Consider the following 24788-nt stretch of genomic DNA (forward strand, 5'->3'; position numbering starts at 1 on the left):
AATCTTCACCTTAGTGACAGTCCTGGATCCCTGCCTTTGCCCCAGGGCCTCTTTCACCCAGCTGAATCTGGCAGTAATTCTTGCACTGGCACAGTCATACAAGAAATTGTGGTGACTGAGTTTCTCCACAGAGGTTAAATTCTGGGCTTTAGAGTAAAGAAGGACAGTGTGATGGCTTCCCAGGATTAATGTAGGGGAGAGAAACACCATCACCCTCCAGGACCAGGAATGAGGCCTGGGTAAGGACAGTGTTTTGTCTTGGCAGGTAATAACAGGCTATACAGTTAGTACCTATAAGATGCAGTTTAGGGGCAGCCTGCCACTCCAATTGAGGCAGACTGAAAGTTACAAAATGCACAGCCAATTCTACGTATGCACCTGAAATCATTAATATTTTAGGACCTGGTCTTATTCTAACTGGATTATTTCACAACTTTATATGAATCACTCAAACAAACAAAATACAGATGAAATTACCATAGCTTTTCTCATTAAAAAAAAAAGATGTGTCAGACAATAAATTCTAAGCACATTATGAATTATCCAGATGAACACTGGCACTAAATAAGCATGCCCCTTCCTATTACTGAATGTAAATGACCCAGAGCTCAGACTTAGGTCACTGGGGAGGCTTTAGAAGCATTAAAACAAGGCAGTGTGCGCCTCTAGGCAGGCAGTTAGTGCTCAGGGTGAGTCTGCGGGGCTCTCCTAGGGCAGCTGGGCTGGAGGGGGAGGGGAGTAGCTCTGAGTGGGCGGGGCCGAGCGCGATGGGCGGGCCTCGGGCGGGAGCCAGAGCCCGGCTCTCAGCCAGCGGGTACCCAGTGCCTGGCCTCATCCTACCTGCTTCCAGTCCCCCTCAACTGCCTCCAGTAGTGGGAGCCCCGCACTGAGCAGTAGAGACCGGGACCGTGTTTGGCAAAACGCGCTCTACTCAGAGCGTCAGAGAGGTCCAAGAGCCAGTGACGCCGGACGACAGGTGCACACAGACCCCGAAGGCTGAGCCAGACCTGGGAACGCGCGGTTCCACAGCGACTACTTCGTTTGCCACTGGGAACAAGAGGTGAGCTTTGGGCTTAGGAGGCGCAGTCCCAGCTAGGACTCTGTGCTCTGGGCAGGAGGGGGGGGAGGCGTCCCTTGTCCTTGGAACTCAGATCAGCAGTCTGCGGACAGTTCTACCAGTGGAAAGTACCTAGGAATTGGCTGGGGGTCATCTTAGAAGCGAGTTCTCTCCACCCCTGCGGGTCATCAAGCCGGGCGTCAGCTGACTGGGAAGGCAGGGAGGTCTGTCCTCCCCATCCCGCCCCCCGGGGGAATGTGCGACGGGTTGAGCATCCTTGGGGCTGCTGGTCTCCAGCGCTGCCAGCCTCTGCGCGCTGGCCCCCGCGCGGGCAAAGTTTGCCTCTCCGGGTCCAACGTGTCCTCTCGCTTCCACAGCCACGCAGGTGCCCACCTTTCCTCGGCCTCCAGCTGCAGCCGCCCCACAATGGAGACACCGGTCCAGATCTTCCGTGGGGAGCCAGGCCCCACCTGCGCCCCCAGCGCCTGCCTGCTCCCCAACAGCAGCGCTTGGTTCCCCGGCTGGGCCGAGTCAGGCAACGGCAGCGCCGGCTCCGAGGAAGCTCAGCTGGAGCCCGCGCACATCTCCCCCGCCATCCCCGTCATCATCACCGCGGTCTACTCTGTGGTGTTCGTCGTGGGCTTGGTGGGCAACTCGCTGGTGATGTTCGTGATCATCCGGTGAGCACCGGGGTCAGGGCGTGGTGGAGACAGGACGAGGCAGGGAGGGAAGCAGCGGGATCCTGGAGCAGCCAGCCTGGTGGTGGGGGACTCCTCTGTGCAGGGTTCAGGAAATTCTGAGAGGGTGGCTTCTTGAAACAGGCGAAGGATTTTTAGTGGGGGACTGCAGGCCTGAAGTGCCTCCAGGATTTAAGAGAGACCTACCCCGCTCCCCATCCCAGGGCGCCAAAACCCTCTGAAAACAGTGTGTGTGAAGGTACCAAGGTTCAGACTGTATGGTCAATGTCTCTTGATCAAGAAGCCAGATGGTTTTCGTGGCATTTTACCTGGTTGCCTGCTCCAGTTTGCAGCACTTTGTTTGCCCTTTAAATATTTCTTAAGATGAATTTCAGGCCCACCAAGTGCACTGAAGGCAATTCAGAATTTTCTGTGACTCATCAGACTGATGTTATGGCTTATGAAACAAACAAACAAAACCTAATATTCTATTTAAGGTTATAATACTCCATATAGGAGCCTTTTTAGTACTAAAATGCTTCATATCTTTACACTATCAGTGACTTTTGTAAATTAGCCAACTAATATTCATCCTCTAAACTGTGGACTGTGGCGATATTTTTAAAATTGCTTTGCTGTTTCTTGCCCCACGATGAGATATTGAAGGTTTTTATTTTATTGCTCTTTTGTGGAATTTTGTTGATGTTAACTTCCAATAAAGTTCCAAATATCCACATATGTGCTAAATTTCTGGTAAGTAAACTGATTCTTAATTTTAAATAGACAGAAAAGGGAAAAGATGTATTTTGTTATGTATGCCTTTTGAGATATATGTGCTTCACTTTCTTGAGACAAACTGCTTAGGAAATACACCTTGGAAAGTGTATAAGAAAGCTTACATTCCTTCCTGTTGTCCCTAAAAATGGAGGAGGCAAGTTGCCCTGATTAAGGACATTGAAAGGATGAAGAACTAATTATTTCTTCTTCCTCCTCCTCTTCTTCTTCTTCCTCTTCTTCTTATTCCTATTCCCCTTCTCCTTCTTCTTTTCTTCACCTTCATGTTGACTTTAGTTTTGAGGCAGAGCCTTTAAATGTGAACTTTAAAAACAATATCTACAGTAGCATGAATCTTTCTACTGGAAAGTCACCATAATTAAATTTCCTCTTTATCTTTTTGGTGGGGAGGGAGCTTTGAAATGTCAGGTCTTTTATCTCCATCTATATTCAGAAGTTAAAAATCATCAGTTAAGCCTTTAAATACATATTATAAAGCTCACTTTATAGTTAGACGCTGTAGCATGCTACCCTTAGTTTCCACATTGCTTATCACATTTCACAGCAATTTCTATGTGATGAGTAAAGAATATGAGAAAATATGTTAAAGACAAATCATTGGTCCAAGTCATTAGTAATTTCAGGACTGGTTTCCATTCAAAGAGAAAATTACACAAAAGAACAGACAACTGTATTCTACATTGTAATTAAAAATTTTAGGAGATCTTGGTATAGAGGTCCTTTTTTTTTTTTTTTGGTAATGAAACATTATACAAAAAGAGGACTCTGACAAACACATCTCCTCTGTTTCTACTCATCCCCTATCAAGTGCTTAAGTGAAACAGGTACATCTTATTGTTACTCGAATGAGTACCTGAAATCTTGAGTTTGAAAAGAGCTTCCTAGCTGCTCTTCAATGTTTTAAATGGCTGTAGACTAGAATTAAAAAGAATGGAGAATCCTAAAGCAGCACTTAGATGCTCTGTGCAAAGATAGACATGTTGGGAGGAAGAAAGGAATTCTTGCAGATTACATAGGACTTTATTGGATAGACTTCCCAAAGATAGCCACCATTAAAATTTGTTAGATGGAGATAAATTCAGCTAAAAATATTTTAAAAAGTAGTTCACAGAACAATGTCATCCAGTCTCCTACCACATTCTCACTATTTAGAGGTTAAGTATGACAATAAATGAAAATGAAGTGTTACACTGCTACCCTGGAAAGCCAGGTATGACAGTTCACTTAAATTCATAGCCAAGAGGGTAAAAAAAAAAGTTTTTAGAATTTGTTCATGCTGAGAGATGATTCAAGAATTGAAAAATAAAACCTTTGAAGAAAAGGTGACGGGCTTGTGTTTAGTTAGCTCAGGAGAAGAATAGGATGATGATTCAAGAGAGGGCAACGAGAAGGAGGTTTGATATGCTTTTCAGGACTGAGCCAAGTCAAGTGTGGAATCCACATGCCCTTCTTCTAATGGAAATTGGGGGCTTGACCACTTTGCTTGAAAAGATGGAGCATCAGTTTTGAGAAAGACACTACTTTAAAATATTATACATAGAAAAATTTCCTAGTGTAACTCAGTTTTAAAGAAAATCCTTTAAGAGGTGACAATTAGATGCTCAAATGAAGGGCAGTTATAGGTCTAGGATGGAAAGCTCCAACTTGGGGAGAAAATCAGAACTGTGGAACTAGAGCTTTGGAAAACTAGAGCTTGATGACTATTTTTAGACCTGCTTTACAAGTAGTTTTTCCCACCTTGAGCACCTGGGAATGCTGCCCAGTGTCTTCTGAAGATAAAGTTTCAAGGGTTCTCATCATTTACTGTGCACCAACAATCATGACCCACTAATATTAGGGCACATCTACATTTCACTGTTAATACCTTAAAATCCATGTACTCAAGCCTCTTCCCCTTGCCAGACTTTGGGAGCTGTGATCCTTGGATGTGCCCTTGGGTATGCTTCGCAGGTTCCTAGTGCCATGTTAAACTTTAGTAAACACTCTTGTCCAGCACACCTGTACCCTGGACCTTGGCAGGAAGCCCTACATCTGATATCTTAAACATCCAGTCTCCTACCTTTACCACAACTTTCCATGCTTAACAAATGTCTCCTGCATTAACAAGGATGATTAAAATTTAATGAATGCTTAACATGATGTCATATAGGTAAATCTACCTACTTCATGGGAATTATTTTATTTAATCTTAATAGAAATAGATATATTATTACAATACCCATTTAACAGATGAGAAGTCCAAATCAAGGGCAGATTAAACAAACTAAGGTCACTCTTGTTTTTCTATGTCTCTATCCTATTTTCTAACATGAGCCAATTCCTTCTCCCATTTCCTATAAAAATGGAAGCCAGAATTAAATATGCACTGGTTTCCAAACTTTTCATCTGACTATATTCTCTTTTAACAGTTAATGAATGACCTTAACCAGTAGGTCACTGAGGGAGGAGAATTCAGTTTCTGTGGTCTCTTCTCCTGTGCATATTGATATCTACCCTCTCTACATTCTGTTCCATCTCAGGGGAAGAATTTCTTTATTTCTATACCAGTTCCTGTGTTTTGACCCTCATATCCTCTGGAGGCTTTGCTATCCAGTTATCTCCTTTTACTCTATCTGAAATCTCTTCCTGTCCACTGTCTCTTGTCCATTCAGCACATGAACATGCTCAATATCCACCAACCCTCCATTCTTCTGAGTTCCTCTAGCTAATGTCCTTTATCATCCTGTGCATTGCAGATAGGCGGACTTCTTGGAGGAATAATTTATCCTCTTGGTTTCATTGTCTTCCCCATTCCTCTTTTTCATGGTTTCACTTGGTTGCTTTGCTTGAGACTCCTGTGCCAAAGTTATGGCTCTTATGTTTCAGAGGCTTGTTGGAGTTTGGCTGGTGCCTGACATCTATGGAGGTCTGGCATGCTTTGCCCAACCTTGGGTTTCTCTGAAAACCCTCATTCCTCAGTTTCCCCCTCATCTTCTTGGCTTCACTTCACATATTCCTCTTCCTCTGATATTTTTCCTAGGGTCTTCTCAGCTGTCTTATGTCCCCACTTGACATATTCTTTGTATTAGACAAGGTTCAACCAGCTAAGCAGAACCAGTAGTAGACATGCATGCTAAGAGATGTCTTGCAAGGAATTGGGTTACATGGTTGTGGAGCTAGCTGGCTGGGCACATCCAAAATCCGTAAAGGACAGGCTTCAGAGAGCTGGAAAGTACAGGCTGATATCCACAAGTAGAATTTCTTCCCCAGCAAACCCCAATTCTGCTCATAAGGTTTATTTTCTGATATATCAAGCCCACTTAGATGACCTAGGATGATCTCCCTAAGGTCTAGAATGATCTCAGCTAATTATGTCCTTTAATCGCTTGCAGAAAACACCTTCACAGCAACACTCAGATAGGTGTTTGGAAGACCTAGTCACAGCCTGGCTGAGAGGATACAGCAGACTGTCCATCACACCCCCTTTCAATGGCTTGGTCCATTCTTGTGACTTTAACTGTCAGGTACATTCTGAAAAATCCTAAATCCAATCTCTGCCTCCCAGTTATCCATCCCTTCTGCAGACTCAACTAACTTTCTTTCTGGATGACTCTTTTGAGAAGGCACTATTCAAAGCCCCAGACAAGGCCAGTGTTCAACAGGGAGCATCAAATGGTGAATTATGCAGGCACAACATTGCACCTTGGTGTTTTTGTTAATACTTTTCTACATGTGGTTTGGGGGACATTATCTAAGATAGGCTATGGTGACATAGCCTACCCTGGTCTGCAAGGACTGAACTTACCAAGTGCCACAAACTGGGTGGCTTAAATAGCAGAAAGTCATTGTCTCAGTTTTGGATGCCAAAGTGTAAGGTCAAGGTATCCATTGGGGTGGCCTTCTCTGAGTTCTGCTTTTTTCTTATAGATATCTATCTTCTCCCTGTATCCTAATACGGTCTCTCTGTACAATTGTATCCAAATCTCCACTTTTTATAAAAGCAACAATAATATCAGATTAGGACATACCCAGATGTCCTCATTTGACCTTATTTACTTCTTTGGAGGCCCTGTCTCTGAAGTATTGGTGACTAGGACATTAACATAGTAATTTGGGGAGGACACAGCTCAACCCAAACACAACCCCTTCTCCCTCTATTCTCCTTAAGAGAACACTCTTCTCAAGCTTCAAATTCCATAATGTTATGTTTATTTTTGTTTAATTTAGAGGAAAGCTATAAATAAACAAGGAAATTTTTACTAAAAAAAGCAGGATCAGAAAATTCTTTAATTATTGGTCATAAGTTTTGCCTTTCCCTTTTCTCATTAGTTTTCACTAATTAGTTGCTAGAATTCAGTCCTCCTGACCTTGCCCTGGGAGTAGAAGTCTTATGCCTCCTTCTCCTTCAGCCTTAGCACATTGAAATTTCTCTACGGGGGTGACTTTATAAGGAGTTCAGAGGAAAAGCAAACCAAAAAAGACTATGGAAATTGTTACACTTGCTAAACTCAAATTTCTTCTCCACAGGCAACAAACAACCCAAGTTTTCTGGGTGTGGAGCTTGGTCTTCATGAAGGCACCTATTTTCTTGCTCATAATTGGAGGAAAGAGCATTTTTCCCTCCGCTGTTGAGCAGAAGTTCCATGCTTCTCTCTCCTAGGTTCTGTGGCATGTTCTACTCACTCAGGGCACTGCTGGGCCAGTCTGGTCCCTTGGTAACTGTATCAAGAACTGGAGTTGTATGTAAAGGAATAGGGTAGCCCAGAGTGTCTGTCACAGTGCCTGCCTCTTTTCGTCCCCCTCCTTGAGATACTTATTGTCATCACTGCAGTGGTGTGTATATACGTCTCTCACAGACTCACAAGTGTCACCATAGCCCACCTTAGATAATGTTCCCCCAAACCACATGGAGAGAGGTATTAACAAAAACACCAAGGTGCAATGCTGTGCCTGCATAATTCACCATTTGATGCTCCCTGTTGAACAATGGCCTTGTCTGGGGCTTTGAATAGTGCATTCTCATTTTTCCTAAATCCTGTTTTGGAATCAGCGTTACACATTTCCTTTGATGCAAATGTCACAGAAATAACTTCAGGAATTAAAAGCCTATCTTTCACTTCTCAAAGAAATTTGTACCTTTTGGACAGCCTCTCAAAAAAAAAAAAAAGAGAATCAGTTTCATTGCAATTGCTTATATGGATTAGCTAAAATGATTTTCCTACCCTTGGGGTGTGTGATTGCAGAAGAAGTCCAAAACCTGGTGTAACCATTTCAAGGGTCAGAGATCAAGCAAGTGTAAGGATGAAGGGAGGGAGGGGAATTAGGGGGAGGGAAGGAAGGAAATTCATTTGGAGACCTGGTATAAGCTCTTAAAACTTTAACAAACTCAAAAAAAAATTGTAGCCTCCAAAATTGCTTCTCAATTCTATTGGCTTTACAGTTTTTCCTGGTGTCTGCCTCACTCTTCATTTTGAGAGGGGTTTATTTTTCTCTGGAAGAGAAGAGTTCCTCCTTTCATTCCAGATTAACTTTTGGATGAACTCAATTATTGCCCCAGGAGGCTCTGAGCCCGGTATGGCTGCAGGACAGATGCCCTTTCTAAAGTTTGGCTCATGTGATTTTAGTGGTACAAGTAATATAGACTTAGAACTGGGTTAATAATAGAAAGTTTCAGAATAACATTTCTTTATTCCTCAGTGGAAAAATCAAACAGTAGTTCCCTCCTCTTGTTTTGGAGGGAATTCCAGTTTATGTCTTAGATAAGAAGAACCTATGTAAGAAGAATAGATTTTAGGAATGGGATAGTATTTTAGAAGGCTTGTGGGTTATTATTTGTTTTTTTGCTTTCTGTACTGGTTAAGCAAATTGGAATTTAAATGAAAGATAAGGAAAACATGATGAAATGAGAGATTCCAAAGAAACTGGTCAGAAGCTGGAGGGGGAGGCCTTAAGTTTAGGCATGACTGGAGTTAGGAGCATGTAGAGATTAGGTACCACAATAGGCATGATCTTCTTAGCTCCTATTGAACATTAGCTCATTTAAATTAACAACAAACCTATGAAATAAGGATTGTTAGAGCTTTTTTTTTTTTTTTTCCCAGATGGGACATAAAACTGCAGAGTTTCAAGTATCTGTCTGAGGGCCCATGATTGCTCAATGACCAATCTAATATCTGAGCCCAGGGTCTGTCTAACTCTAAATTTCTCTCTTCTTTCTGCCTTACTGTGTTGCTTCCTACCCAGGGAAGGAGCAACTTCATCTGACATAGGGCACAGCAGAAAGGGTAATCATGGGGCCTCTCTACTAGTTCACGCTCTAAGACTTGACCTTATCTGGGTCAGATTTATATGTAAAGATATGGAGTGGAATTAAAAATATCCACATACCTCTAGGCACTAAGTAGCTTTGCACTAGGAAACAACATGCTAGTTCATAATTTTAACTTTCTTCTGGGAGCTGGCAGACATGATAACTTTCACACTGCATGCACAACTGGGTGCACTCAAATATTTGTTCTGGGAGTTGAAAGGGTGCACCATGACACCACTGTAACTAGTGAGACAGAGGAATGAGCTGTTCCTGGGGCACTGGGTGGTCCTGTGAAATTCCTACTTGGACAGTCCCTGTATTTCCTGGCTACTGCCCTTCAGGGGCAGACTGCCAGGGTGCAATGCAGCTGCACACCTGGGATCCTGGCTGTGCATTGCTACTGTGTGCAACTGCAGTACAACGGCTCAGGAACTCAGGTTCCTTTGGAGTTCTGCTCAAGACTTTTGCTCTATGCATGTGAAGGAGTAATGCAGGGTAACTGTAAGGGTCGGAATCCTATGTGAATATGACTCTTTTAGGATATTACAGACTGAGGAGATATCAGTCAAATCATTGGAGAAACAATGACTGAATTTCCTTTCTTTTTAGAAAATAAGTAAACCACTGCCCTTTTGTAAACAAACACAATTCCACTAGCAAGTAATCTAGGAGGATACTTAGCAAACTAATGTTATTGAGACAAACCAAAGCTATCTGGAGAATTAGTGAAACAAAAACATGCCTGGTAAAGTCTCTTTTTAAATGTGAGAAGTCACATCAGGACCATAATTAGTATTCCTGATCATTTTATTTTCACTGAAATTTTTAGAGTGACTACTCTAAAAAGTAGTTTTAGGAACACAGCAAAATTGATTGGGAAATATAGATTTCTCATATACTACCTGCCCCTCACAAGCATAGCCTCCCCCATTATCAATATTCACACCAGAATGGGACATTGGTTATAACTGATGAACCTATATTGGCAAAGCATTATCACCCAGAGCTCATAGTTTACATTAAGGTTCATTCCCACCACAAGCTTTTTGAGATCTAATTGGCAAATAAAAATTGTATGTATCCAAGATGTACAAGGTGATGGTTTGTGCTGCAGTTTAGATCATGATGTCCCATGCATTGAAGGCTTGGTCACAATTATGTGGTGATGTTAGAAGGTAGTGGAGTCTTTAGGTGGTGTGGCTAAGTGGGAGGTTAGTGTCCTTGAAAAGGATATTGGGACTCTGGCTTTTCCTGTCTCTCCTTCTCTGCAATCTCTCTCTCATATCTATCTACTTCTCTCCCTCTCTCTCTCTCTCTCTCTCTCTCTCTCTCTCTCTCTCTCTCTCCAAACAAAGTGAAATCATCTCCATTGTCACATGCTCCCACTATGATATATCATTGGCCACAGACACCCCCCACCAAAATAAATGGGCCAAATGACCAGAAAACTCTAAAACTGTGAGCAAAAATAAATCTTCTTTACAAGTTGATTATCTCAGGCAATTTTTTATAATGAAAGAAACCTAACACAATTGAAATGCAAATACATTGTGAAATATATCATGTGTTAACATGATAATGTTAACACATCCATCACCACACACCATTTTGTGCATGTTTATGGGTTTGTGTGCTAGGCAAGGAAACTTAAGACTTACTCTCTTAACCAATTTCAAGTATTCAATACAGTATTAATAACTATTGTCTGAACATTAGATCCCCAGAATTTATTCCTCTTATAACTGAAGGTTTTGCCTTGTCATCAACATCTTCCCCCCTTCCCTCAAACTTTCTGATCATTTTAAACACAAAATCTGGAATGCTATGTATCTGGAAAACATGCCTGGTAAAGTGAATAACCATGTTTGTTGGAAATGCAGAGGATACCCAAAGCTTGTCTCTTACCATGCTGGTCTCCCACTGTCAGCTAAAAAGGACTGCATTTCCCTGGTGCTGCAGAACTTTCCTCTTACTCAGAGTGGTTACTCATTGTTGGGATACAGCTGCCAGCTCTCATGGGTTAGTTTGATCACAATCTTCTTTTTAACCAAACAGCATTGCAAGTGTATCTCATGGATATTTAGATATTTGGTATGTTAAAAAAATCCACTCAGAAAAATGGTCACTAATCTTTATATTTTTTTCTTTTTTATCACATTGGTACTAAGGTTTGACTTCCCACTGTCTCACAAGTTTGTAGTTTCAGACAAGTCACCTACTTCATCTGGGCTGTCTCTTTGCCCCCCAAATGGGTATGATTGGCTTTCCATATACCAAACAGGCCTGTCATATTTAGTTTTATAAGTAATCTAGAGATGATTTAAAGTAGATCAAGGAGGTGCTCAGGTTATATGTAAATATGGCACCAATTTATATCAGGACTTGAACATCCATGGATTTTGGTGTCTTTATGGGTCCCAGAACCAATCTCCCATAGAAACCCATGAACAACTAGACCACCTAAGGAAAACCTCAAATACCATAACATATGTGAAAGTGTTTTGTCATATAGGGTCAGTATGCTAATGTTTTATAATCATCTTATCCTCTGGAGCATGCCCTGTTTTCTCATGTGAAATATCTTCCACGCCCATGATGCAGATTTGGCCACACTTATCAGAATGCTTTCCAATCGCTAGCTGCAAGAAGTAGCAGAGTTCAGAGGATTACCTTGTTTCTTTGATAAAACCCTGACTCCTTAGAAATCTTTGTCATAAGATGGTCCTGAGTTCCTGTATTTATTACATGTGGATTCTAAGAATCCTTGAGAAACATGGAGAATACTTGCTAAGATTTTTTTTTTACTCAGACCTTTCCTTTCCCCCCCAAAAGTAGGGTCAATGGCATCAAACAAAATTGCGCTATGGGTTGTTAGGGCTCTGGCAGGTAATTAATAATAGCAGCAATAGCAGCAGCAGCAGCAGCAGCACTGTGCTGGTGACAGTGTCGTCTAGCACCCACTGCACAACTGTCAAGGACCAGCCCCACTGCTAAGTAATTTTCTGTGTGTGCTGTTTGCTCATCACGACAACTTTGCCAAATAAAAAGAAGTTTCTGAAATAGTGTCTGTGACATAAGAAATAATAAATGTTAAAATGATTTTTGTCCTTTGGAGTTCAAGGTCTTCTGGAACCCAATATACTGTTCCCATCCAGTCACACCTGCCCCCAATCCTCAGCAGCATCCCTAAACCCGGAAATCCCTTTTCTCACCCATTCTTGAAGGAGACACTAGCTTTTCTATCCAAATCTTTCTCAAAGTTGAAGGTCCTGCCACATCCTCTCTTCTTTCAAATATGTCCTGATTTCACCGATCTCTCTCTTCTTTCTTTAGTGCAGATGATAATTTAAATTTGTATACAATTTGGGTTTGAATGTCGATTTTATTTTTCAGTCATCCTCAAATGATAACATGTTGCTGTCTGTGGGGTAGGCACTTAAAAAACATGAAGACAGAGGAGGGGGCGTGAATATAAATGGAGAGAGACGAGAGGGTGTGTGTAAGAAACATGGGGCACGTTGGAGGTAAAGGCTAAAAATAACAGGAATCAATAAAGCTGAATGTGTGCTGGTGATCAGTCATCAAGATTAAAGGCTTATTGTGCTATTGTTGTGAAGGTGAAATAGAGTTCCTGATTAAAGAAGCATCATTGAAATCACAAAACAAAAACCAAGCTCATGCAATAGACAGCAAAGGAGGCCAATGATTCACTAATCATCTCTTCCTCCTGTGTGTTGCTGGACCATAGCAAGCAAATGGAAAAGGACAAGAAGCCCTCATGACTGAGTCATAAGGACAGAGATCCTCCTTCTGGACCTGCACATCTCCTAGGAACTCTGCCTGATGACCTTTGTTCCTGACACATCAGCAGATAACTTTGGTCCTCTTACCATCACACAAGGGCCTATGGATGTCACATTAGAAGCCACTACCCCATTCTCTATAAAGAGAACACACTAAGATATCCTGGGGGAGCATTTCGCCTCTCTGAAACACTCTTCCCCTGAGGTTCACACTTCCCCACTCCCAGGTGGACCCCTTTTCCTGACCTGCCCCTTGCACCTCATCCTGTGCATTGTACTTTGATTGGTAACATTCTCAAGTTTAGTGAGGACAGCCCCCAGACTTTGCTCTTTTAGTGCCATATGCTCCTGCGGTGTGTATGCTTAAAAAGTGCAGCCACTTGCTGCCAACCCACCTCCAGTTTTTCCACACAAGCCAAAGCTTCCCACCCAGATGGTGCCATTTTACTTGAAATGCTTGAGAAATTTTGTAAAGCCACATGGATGAAATAGAAAATACTGTCATCTCCTATCAGAGCCACAAAGCTACCTTGTTTTTTCACCAGTGGATATACAGTGAATGACATAGAGTTAGAACCGACTCATGTTTTGTGGCTAACTATAAGCAATTACCTGAGGGCTCACCTGGATTGTCTCTGAGGGTAAAGGTCTACTTTTAGATTCACATGTTCACAGGATTCAGTCCCAGGTAGTCCCTAAGAGATCATCAGCAAGTATTGATGGAACACATAGTTTATTCATCACTTTTAGTTATACCTGGGATTTCTCCTCCTCCAGTGATGTAGGTGTATAAACATGTGTCTTTAGAACCCTGGAAGGGAGGTTTTGCCCTGACACCTGACACCCCTTCCAGTTCCTCCCACTGAGGTCCCACCTCTCATGACAAAGCACCTAACTTACCTGTGGGGAACTCTTCGGATCCATGAGGGAAAAGTCATACATCTCAAATGCCAACTAGAAGGGAAGTTGTTGTGAGAATCAGTAAGACACATGAAAGTCAAGATACTGCACTCAATTATAAAGTACTGGAGATTGATGGGTTTGAATTTCTGCTATGCCTTTTATAACGCTGAGAATTCTATTTATTTATTTATTTGGTACCAGCGAATGAACTCAAGGGTGCTTAACTGCTGAGCCACACCCTCACCCTTTTTTATTTTGAAATGAATCTCACTAGGTTGCTTACAGCCTTGCTAAGCTACTGAGTCTGGCCTTGAATCTGTGATCCTCCTGCTTCAGCCTTCTGAGCTGCTGGTATGACAGGTGTGTGCCACTATACCCAGCTAACAGGGAGGATATTTGAGGAAATTCTGTGATTCTTAGTTGCCTAATCTATAGAACAGGGATATGAACATCTACCATGTGGAGTTACTATGAGGACTAAATGAGATAAAGTCTGTGGACTGTATGAACAGTGCCTGACACAGGGAGCTTTTTGAAATAAGTGGTTATTATGATTGTTGTCCATGCTCATATTTCTCATTCTAAGACTGGATGACAGGATTTGAATTCTGTATAAGGTCAATTTTTATGCAGTTCTAGACATCTATTGCTTATAAATACCTAAAAAAAAAACCTAAAAGCAAACTACCTTTAAACATTTTGTGATTACTTTAAGATATGTTTTATTTTATGTATGATTCTGTCAGTTTTTCTCCAGTGTATCGGGTCTCAGTCTTCACTTTTACTCCTATCTTTTATATTCACACTGAATTGGGTAAATCTGATCATGAGCATTATCTATAACTACAGTCCTCTGTTTGCTGTGCTAACTGGTGGCCTCCAACCACATGCATGAGTTTGAGAACAAAAACTAAATTAGACATGCTCTTGGGATCAGATGCATTTCATTGATTATTTCTGGAACTCTATGGGATAAACATTATACTTTTCTATTTTATAATTGGAGAAACTGAGGCTCAAGGTGGACAGTGAGCCCCTCCTATAGTCTGGATCTTGAATGTCTCCAAAAGTCCATCTGTTAAAGGCTTGATCTTCAGGGTGGTACTACTGGGAGGGTAGTGGGGCCTGTAAGAGGCGGGACCTAGTAGGAGAACTGGTCATTGGTGGTGTGCTCTGGAAAAGGACTGCTGGTTCCCAGCCCACTCATTGTACTGGTGGTGAGGTGAGCAGTTTGCTCTGCCATGTCCTCCTGCCATGATGTGCTGCCTTGCTGCAGACCCAGAGCAAGAGGTTATGAACTGCAGTCTCTGTGAGCCAAAATAAGCCTTTTCCCTTTACAAATTGATTATTTCAGTTATTCGTTATAGGGATGAAACACTAAACACTAACATGACTCTCTAAAATCTACATATTGTTGGAAGGAAAAAAAAAGACTAGGGAATCAGCCTAGATGCCCTTCAATAGATGAATGGATTAAAAAAAATGTGGCATTTATACACTATGGAGTATTACTCTGCATTAAAAAATGACAAAATAATAGAATTTGGAGGGAAATGGATGGCATTAGAGCAGATTATGCTAAGTGAAGCTAGTCAATCTTTAAAAAAACAAATACCAAATGACTCCTTTGATATAAGAGGAGTAAACAAGGACAGGGTAGGGACGAAGAGCTTGAGAAGAAGATTTACATTAAACAGGGATGAGAGGTGGGAGGGAAAGGGAGTGAGAAGGGGAATCACATGGAAATGGAAGGCGATCCTCAGGGTTATACAAAATGACATATAAGAGGAAAGGAGGGGTAAGACAAGATAATACAAATGGAAGAAAGGATTTACAGTAGAAGGGGTAGAGAGAGAAAAGGGGAGGGGAGGGGAGGGGAGGGGGGATAGTAGAGAATAGGACAGACAGCAGAATACATCAGACACTAGAAAGGCAATAGGTCAATCAATGGAAGGGTAACTGATGTGATTCAGCAATCTTTATACGGGGTAAAATTGGGAGTTCATAACCCACTTGAATCAAACCGTGTAATATGATGTATTAAGAACTATGTAATATTTTGAAAGACCAATAATAATAATAATAAAAAGACTAGAACCCAGGTTTCCCTAATGTTATAAAGCAAGGACTGGTAGTCTAACTTCATAAGAAAGCGGGAAATATAAAGGTCACAAAATCTGAGAGTAGGCACCAAAGGTATTGCCTGTTGGAATCTTGGTCAGTAGCAGGAATTTGGTGTTGGGGGTGGGAGAAAGTTGAAAGAGTACAAGATCGGTGTATAAGCTATATTTTTTTCAAACATAGAATCACATTTAAAAAATTTATTTATTATTTATTTATTTTCGCATTACAATTCTTAATAGAATCACATTTTTTAAGAAGACAATATCTGAGGAAATCACATTTCAGTCTTCCCCATTAGAAACTTTTGGCTCTGAGTAGAAATACTTGCTTGATACACAAAACATATTTTTAAATAGAGTACTTATTTTCTAGATTAAATCACTCTTTTAGTAACAGAACATTGAAATGGACACCAACCCAGCCTTTCCAATGCTTTTCCATCCAACTATGAGTGTATCCACTTCCTAACACGATGAGAAGGGAGAGGGGGATTGGATGGGGAACGTGGGCATGACTCTGGGGGTGAAGTGGGATCCTATGAGTCAAGTCATCAGCTGCCCTTATCTCATGAACTGCCAGTTAGGTTTTATTGTCCCTATTTATCAGGAACTGAAACTCAGCAAGTCACATAGAGAGTTCAGACTCAGAACTAGGACTTCACGTTAGACTATTCTGTCACTAAGGGAAGCCAGGGTTGCTTGCTCTCTCACTGAATTTTAAAAGATGTTTCTCATGCGGAAATTTATATATAGAGAAGGGGGCCCAGATGAATGAACTGTGAGAAGGTCTACGACATCTGAGGTGTGTAGAAAGCAATGGTTTTACCTCTTGGTCTCTTAATGCTGTATGGATTTTGGAAGAAGCATTGTCCAAGCAAAATAAGCAAAATTCAGTTTTAAGTGAAAATGGAATTGCTCTAAACTTTTGTTATAATAATATAAATAATTTGGACTTAAAAGCAATCTTTGAACCTATGTTGAAAATTACTGTCTCCTTCATTTAAAGATGAGACAAATATGTGTTGTAAAAAAAAAATCTGTTGAGATTGGAGTAGAGATAGATTTATTTCTCCTCTGCTACAGAAGTGCTGTGATATGTGTAAGAGAACTCAGCCCAATTTATTTATAAAATACACTTAAAATGACAAGCTAGTGACATGCTGAAAAACAAAAACCAACAAATCTAATTTTGTTTTAGACTTTGCAATTGGACATTTATAAGAATCAAAAACCATTTTTTCATGTTCAAAAGATAGGATAATTACAATGATTAATTTATTAAAAATAACTTTGAGGAGAAATGTTTTATCTTTGTTTTACCTAAGGAAGAGAAAAGGATAAAGTGTCTAACATGCTAAAAGGCAAACACCTCTGTCAAATTAGAATTAATTGTCAGTCACAAAATAAAGACCTTTACTAAGTGCAATTCTGTTGAAAAGATCTACGTATTCATCTATTTATCTATTCATGCTACCTTCATTATCTTTTTTATTAAATATTTTAAATAATTTTTATTATTAAAATATTTTTTAGAAAAACCTCTAAAATAAAAAACTCAATAAACTCAGAGATCTCTGCCCAGTTTTCAACTACTCTGACTGTCTGGAATACTCCTTCTAGATTTACACAATGATATTTAAAGAATAAGTAAATAAATAGGCAAAATTAATAACCCAAAGTAGTCACAAACACATTCACCTTACGACTTTGACTTAAAAGATGGAGGAAAATGCTATTGCTTCTTGTCTTCTAGATACACAAAGATGAAGACAGCGACCAACATCTATATATTTAACCTGGCTTTGGCGGATGCTTTAGTTACTACCACCATGCCCTTCCAGAGCACTGTTTATCTCATGAATTCTTGGCCATTTGGGGATGTGCTGTGCAAGATAGTCATTTCCATTGACTACTACAACATGTTTACCAGCATATTCACTCTGACCATGATGAGTGTGGACCGCTACATAGCTGTGTGCCACCCTGTGAAGGCTTTGGATTTCCGCACACCCTTGAAGGCAAAGATCATCAATATCTGTATTTGGCTCCTGTCATCTTCTGTTGGCATATCTGCAATAGTCCTTGGAGGTACCAAAGTCAGGGAAGGTAAGAGTCATCATTTTCATTCCATTTATTAAAAAAAAACTTCTAATCATACAAATTTTTAATTTGGGAGCAAGTAGGGCACATATCTAGTGGCACATATAAAAGTAAAAAAAAACAATGAAAATATAATGTCTGATTTTATAAAATCATTCTGTGTTCCTTTCCACCTCTAAATGCAGAATGGGATATCAACATTACTAAGACACAGATACCCACCATCTCCTATTCTGGAAATGCTTATCAGAATCTGGATAGGTGGAATGAAGCAAAAATCTACAGGCTTGTGGATTCTGAAAATATAATCTGGCAACTCCATGACACACTGCTCTTTCCTTTTTATTCTCTCCCTAACAAGAAACTGAATCATTAGAGACATATGCTAGATCTCTTCACCTTTATCCTTCAGTGTTAATCTCCACATCATTGTGACAGCTTCATTGGCTGTAGGCCATTCAAAAATCGAGTCCACAGATGGATAGTAATACAGATGAGCACAACCATTCAGTTTGGACATATTAGTTCTTGCCCCATGCAGACAGGATAACTGATGTTTTCCCTGTATTTCTGGGCTGTATTTTAGAATACCTTAGGGACTTTAGAATATACTGCCACCCAAGTCCTGCCTCCAAGGTTTAATTGACCTCTAGTGTGACCTGGTTGTCAAGATTTTTAATATCTCCTAGGTGACTCTGACCTGAGCCAAGGTGAGAACTACTGTTTTTGGAATAATTTTGCTTTACTAGTAAAAGACAAAGCTATGGAAAATATCTTTGGTTTTAATAGAGATTTGCTGAGGGGAGGGCTGCAGAACAACTCACTTTGAACTTTATAAATGCTATTTAATGTTTCCAGCAAGTCTCTGGATGATCCATTTTATTAGGGAGGTTTGTGATACCTGTGATTACAGATAATTGAATATGCGCAGCAAAGACTTTCCAGGTAATAGTAAAAATATAGGTGCTAAAATAATTGTCGCTTATCTTGCTTTGTACATGCACAGCTTGTCTTTGGTTTTAGACAGTTTTTTTTTTTTTAAAGAGCAGTTTTAGGTTCACAGAAAATCGCATGGAAAGTACAGAGTTCCCACTTACACCCTGTCCCTCACACAGGCACAGCCACCTCCGTCGTTAACATTCCCCCCAAGTCCAGAGCTCAAGTTAGGTTCATTCTTGGTGTTGTATCCTGTATGGGTTTGATACATTATAATGACATGTATCCATTGTTTTTAAACAAAACATGTTTTTTTTTCATCTAAAACTATAAAATGAATTTCTAGCTCAACCACAGCCAATGAGTGATAAGCTCTAATACATCGCAAATTTTAAGAAATGCCTAATTTTCTCTATTAGAGAAGCATTTAAAAATATGATTAATCACATGTTTTCTTGCCTACAGCAAATGGAAATAAATTACAAGAAAGTCTTCTGACACTGAGGTGTTTGTATATCAAAACTCCAATTTAAGGGCAGATGCTGCCGTTAAACTAGGAGAGTGAGAAGAATGGCCTAAATAATAAAAGAAGATAGATGATTTTCCCAGGGCAAATAAATAAACAATTTTTATATTTCATGTTACACTTGTAGACTTATCCACTGTATTCCTTCTAATCTCTGTCAGAAAATGACATCCTAGAAGAAATGGATTTCAATTAGGCTTTTGAAAGAGGAAATGAAGATAGATGCGGTTTTTCCAGGAAGGAGATGTTGTAGATAAATGTGTGCAGATGCAATGGAAGAAAAGATACACCAATGTCAGCAGAAGATTAATTTGTGTAGCATAAAAAAGAAAAATGGGAGAAAATTAAAGTAGTCTTATAGGAGGGTTCTGTTCTTCCTTTTTTTAAAAAAAATTCAAAAATAGGTTTTGTTGATGTGATGAAAGACTGCCCCATTTTCTGCATTCATTTTGGAGCATTGTAGTGCATGCATGTTAGGACTCTTAAGAGGCAGTCCAGATACGCTCTCTGCACTGGATCAGGGCTGACTGACATTGGTGGTTCATAGTCTCATGTTTGTAGAGAAGGTTCACTGAAAGGGAATCAATCATCAATCGCATTGGAATACATACACCTGGACAAACACTGGCTCAGCTAATGCCTCAGAGTTTACAGTATTACTTTTTTGGTAAGAGTACAGATTCTGGAAAAATCTGTCTGGAATTGGATCTTGATTTCACCATTTACAGGCATTGTCCCTGTGGAACTGTCACTTAGATTTTTGTGCCTCAGTTTTCTCATTTGCAAAATAAGGTTAACAGCAGAGCTTACCTGTTCAGGTATTTTTCAGATCTACTGAGTAGATGCATGGAAAGCTGGCAAAGTGGTCCCCAGTGTGAAGTAAGTACTTGATAAATATCAGCATTGTCATCCAATAGAGTGGCCTTTCATAGGTCTAGGCTTATTGCTTATGTTTATCCACCTTTGTCAGGACATTCATTCAATAATGAGGGCTCTTTTATATAACAACATTTTCACTCTATAAAAATAGAGTGATATTCTACATATTGTATTTTACATACTGTGTTCTACATCTGATATTCTACATATTGTAGGTGCACATATTATATACTTTGAGAATTCATAATCTGACTCTTACTGTTATTGTGATAGCTAAGTATAAAAACTACAAGCATAAATAGCATTGTTATTTTAACCAAAAAGGATACACACAACAAAATCTTCAGTTTGGCTATAAAATCTAACTCTGTAATTATGGAAGCCATAAGATGTTGGAACGTGTGTCAGTAGAAGCTGAGACCCTCTGATATTGATATAAAATAAAAAGACTGCTTTAATTTTTTTGATTCATGCATAATAACTGTACATACTTATGAAATACAATGTGATGCTTTAATACCTATATACTCTGTGGAATGATCAAATTGGCATATCCATTACCTTAAACATTCGTCATTTCTATGTGGTAAGAAAATAGCTCTTGCTATTTTGAAGATGCATTATTGTTCACTATAGCCAACCCACTGTGCACTAGAACACCAGAACTTGTTCCTTTGTCTACTTGTAACTTTGTACTTGACCAGCCTCTCCCTAGCCCATGACTCCCCACTCTTCCCACCTTCTGGTAACCACTTTTCTGCTCTCAACTTCTAGGAGATCAGTTTTTCTAGATTCCACATATGTGGAGTTATGCATTATCTGGGGAAAGACTACTTTTGGAACTGAGGAAATTGTAAAGACAACCTGAAAATGCATAGTTTTTCTGGAAATTGAATTTTTAATGAAAATGGCAGATTTGGACTAGAATTTCTTGATGAGTACCTATTCTTGATGGTATAAATTCCAGTTCATTGATATTTCTGGGTGACATTTCCAACTCTATCATCGATACTTATTTCCTACACTGCTGTAAAATTGGCTATTGTTGATTATTTCACCTGTTTATCAAATAGTTATTGAATTCCTCCTCCATGCAAGATGGTTAAATGATGATTCTGAATCATACAATAGCCCTTGTGTTGCTTTGCTTGACTTAGGCAGGTGACTCTGGCATATTCACTACTGTAAATAATATGTATTTCCAAGGTTTTGATATTCACGTGGAATATAACTGTTTATTTATTTTAAAACGTATTCTCTATGCATTATGTGTTCCAGGCAACACCCTTTGCTAAGGGTTGAACATTGGCTAGGTTCCTACCCTAAGGTTCTTACATTCTACATTGAGAGAAAAATATTAGGAAACATAACACATAATTATGGATTGAAAAAAACTTTTGTCTAGGAAATAGAGTGAGTACAATACATAGGGTAATTTGTAAGGGAAGGACTGAGAGAGACTTCTACCTAACTGCCTCTGAGGTGACATTTAAACTGAGGACAAACATGAGAAAGAGATAATGCAGAATGCAAAAGTTAAGCAGGAAATATGCCTCCCCCCAAAAAATGTATATTCTGACCTTTAAGGAAACCATTACCAGATTCAAGAGAAAAATAAAAATCTATAGTAGGATATTTATATTAAATTGACATTTAAAAAATACTATCGACCAAAAGTTTAATAGATATTTTTCTTTCTATAACAGTGATGGTAAATTAGAAAGACAATGTTTTAAATAATTTCCTATTGAAGTTAAAGCAAAAACTGAAATGATTCCTTGTTAGTTTCTGATAGTCTTCATAGAAATAGTACTTTGGAAATGATTTTTTTAGGGAACCAAAATGACCACTTACTCTGGGAGCTTTCATTTACTACTTAAAGTTCAAATATTTTTATAAGAGCCATCTTTATTAGTATCCAAAGTGATTCTATATTTTGTATTTTACAGTACATCTACTTGAAATTCTAATAAGAGACATTTAGTTTTGGTAAAGCCTATTTGATTAAGATCACCATGAATTATTTTTGAACCCATTTATAATGTAGCAGTTTTATTATCTTAAAATATATTTGTCGTGCTATTTTTTAAACATTTTTTTTTCGTCTAAATAAAATATTTTTAAACAAAAATGACACTGACAGTTCTGCTCATGACTTCGTCATCTGTGAGGGAGGACACTGCGAAGTGAAATCCACCTGCTGTGTGCTTCCTGACTGCTCAGGGGCAGAAGGAGGCGGGGCTGGCTGGCCTTGGGGAATGGGAAGTCTGGGGATGTGTAAATGGACCGCCCCACCCCATGAAAGTAATTTAAAAACTACTGATCCTGGGTCTTTTTTAATATTAGGGTCACTCCAAGGGAATTCAATCTAGCAAAGAGAAGCAGAGCAAATCAAGCCATTTTCTAAGCATATGTGTACACAGCACACACACACACACACACACACACACACACACACACTTGTTTTATCTGAGTTATATAGTAATGGTAAAAGTGTGCCTGATTTATTTAAAGTTCCCTTGATAATGATGATGATTCTATTTGTATTTCTTTGTTTCCTTTTAATCTCCTTCTTTTTGTTTTTCTTATTCTCCTCCCCAAATTTATTCATGTTTCAACAACACCCTTAATCATAATGAGCATGCTTGGTTCCATTAAATCACAATTCCTGGGTCATCAGGTAGACAAATTTCTCTATCAGTTTTTGTGGATCCACATAAAGCAGTGGATGTTTTTCAGATAAGTTGGTATTTGTTAATTCGATGGCTAGATTTGAAATCTTCAGTCATTTATTACAAATAGACACTAGCTTTAATTGCCAGAGCCTTAGGTCTGGGAGAACTGCTAATACACAGAGATGCGAATAAGTGCCAATGCTATAAATTAACAATATAGCTCTCCTGAAAGCCAGCAATGCCAAACCGACTTTCACAGCTGGATAAGTCATACTGCTAGCTCACCTTATTTATTCTGTTAAGCATCGTGTACCAATAAATGGCTGTTTTCCAGCTTCTCGGTTTTATGCACAGTGATAGAATGGTTACTGTAATATGGCATCTATTCCTCATTTGCTTGAGGTAACATCATCTCACTGTCATTGGACCTTTAAATCAACGGTATTCAGATGCACATTTAAAACATTGTGTTGCAGGCAACACTAACAACAGGCTTCTCTTTGCGGTTCTGGTTGCCTCCTCTAGATGTGGATGTCATCGAGTGCTCCTTGCAGTTCCCCGATGATGACTACTCCTGGTGGGACCTTTTCATGAAGATCTGCGTTTTCGTCTTTGCCTTTGTGATCCCCGTCCTCATAATCATTGTCTGCTACACCCTGATGATTCTGCGCCTGAAGAGTGTACGACTCCTTTCCGGCTCCCGAGAGAAAGACCGAAACCTGCGCCGGATCACCAGGCTTGTCCTGGTGGTGGTGGCCGTCTTCATCATCTGTTGGACCCCCATTCACATTTTCATCCTGGTGGAGGCTCTGGGTAGCACTTCCCACAGCACAGCCGCCCTCTCCAGCTATTACTTTTGCATTGCCTTGGGTTACACCAACAGCAGCCTGAACCCCATCCTCTATGCCTTTCTTGATGAAAACTTCAAGAGGTGCTTTAGAGACTTCTGCTTTCCCATCAAGATGAGGATGGAGCGTCAGAGCACGAGCAGAGTCAGGAATACAGTCCAGGACCCCACTTACATGAGGGATGTGGAGGGGATGAATAAGCCAGTATGACTAGTCGTGGAGATGTCTTCCTACGGTTCTCCAGGAAGAGAAGAGTTCAACGATCTAGGATTTACCCAGATTACGACTGCAGTCTGAGAGGAGAAGATGGGTTTTTTATAAACATTTAGAAATTTCATGGTCTGAAGGTGCAGGCTGCATGAGAAACCCAGTCAGTGGAAATATCCAGGGCTGTAGGGATGGAGGATGAAGGGTCCAAGGCACAAATGCAACTCTTCTCTACAGCAGGCAAGCAAGGCTGATTCCCAGTTCCTTTGATGAACAAAGAAATAGGACTTTTTCTTCCGGTTTCCTGAATTTAGTTCAATCCCCATTTGCTGTGGCCTTTCTATGCAATGTGGCTTCAAAGCTCTATTTAGGAAAAAATAAATAAAAAGAAAAAAATTACCCCAAACATTAGCTTCAGAACTGAGTAGCATCCAATTCAGATGTTCAACATGGACAGCAACAATCTAAAACAAGAATGAGAACCATTTTCAGTGCCTAGCTAACTTTCTGCTGGGTAGACCCGTATTCATGTGGCTCTATGGAAAAAATTCCACCAAAGTAGGAATTGGACCCACAAATGAGGCATCTGATAATCACATATGACAGAACATTGTTTTGACATTTAAGAACTTATTTAAACATGCAAAATGTGGCTTTCTGTTAACATAGACTAATATCTTGAAAACTACAGTTGCTGACTTTTATTTTGTTTTAGCATGCTATTCAGATAAATAATATTCTGATAAAGCATGCATTGATATAAAAAACATAAAGTGGTTTAAATGCCACCAGAAGTGTATATGATTTCATCTGTAAATAATAGTCTATGTTGAAACAAGAAATGGGCTTCCTTTTCAGCCAGGACATTTCCCGGGAGCACACTAATGATATCCCTTGCATTCTTAAGAGTTGATACTGACACATTTTGCTGCAACATAAACTAGTCTCTGGAAGTCAGTCATGAGGGATT

General features: G+C 39.8%; 1 protein-coding gene across 1 annotated transcript; it reads left to right on the forward strand.

Moving 5' to 3' along the window:
• The first annotated feature begins 1483 nt into the window (after positions 1 to 1483).
• Oprk1 (opioid receptor kappa 1) lies at positions 1484 to 23821 on the forward strand. The gene is made up of 3 exons (XM_026394403.2): positions 1484 to 1737; positions 17401 to 17753; positions 23289 to 23821. Exons 1-3 carry the CDS (start codon positions 1484 to 1486, stop codon positions 23819 to 23821), a joined length of 1140 nt encoding a protein of 379 aa, XP_026250188.1.
• The last annotated feature ends 967 nt before the right edge of the window (positions 23822 to 24788 follow it).

This window comes from Urocitellus parryii, chromosome 7, assembly GCF_045843805.1.
Source record: "Urocitellus parryii isolate mUroPar1 chromosome 7, mUroPar1.hap1, whole genome shotgun sequence".
Taxonomy (NCBI): Eukaryota; Metazoa; Chordata; class Mammalia; order Rodentia; family Sciuridae; genus Urocitellus; species Urocitellus parryii.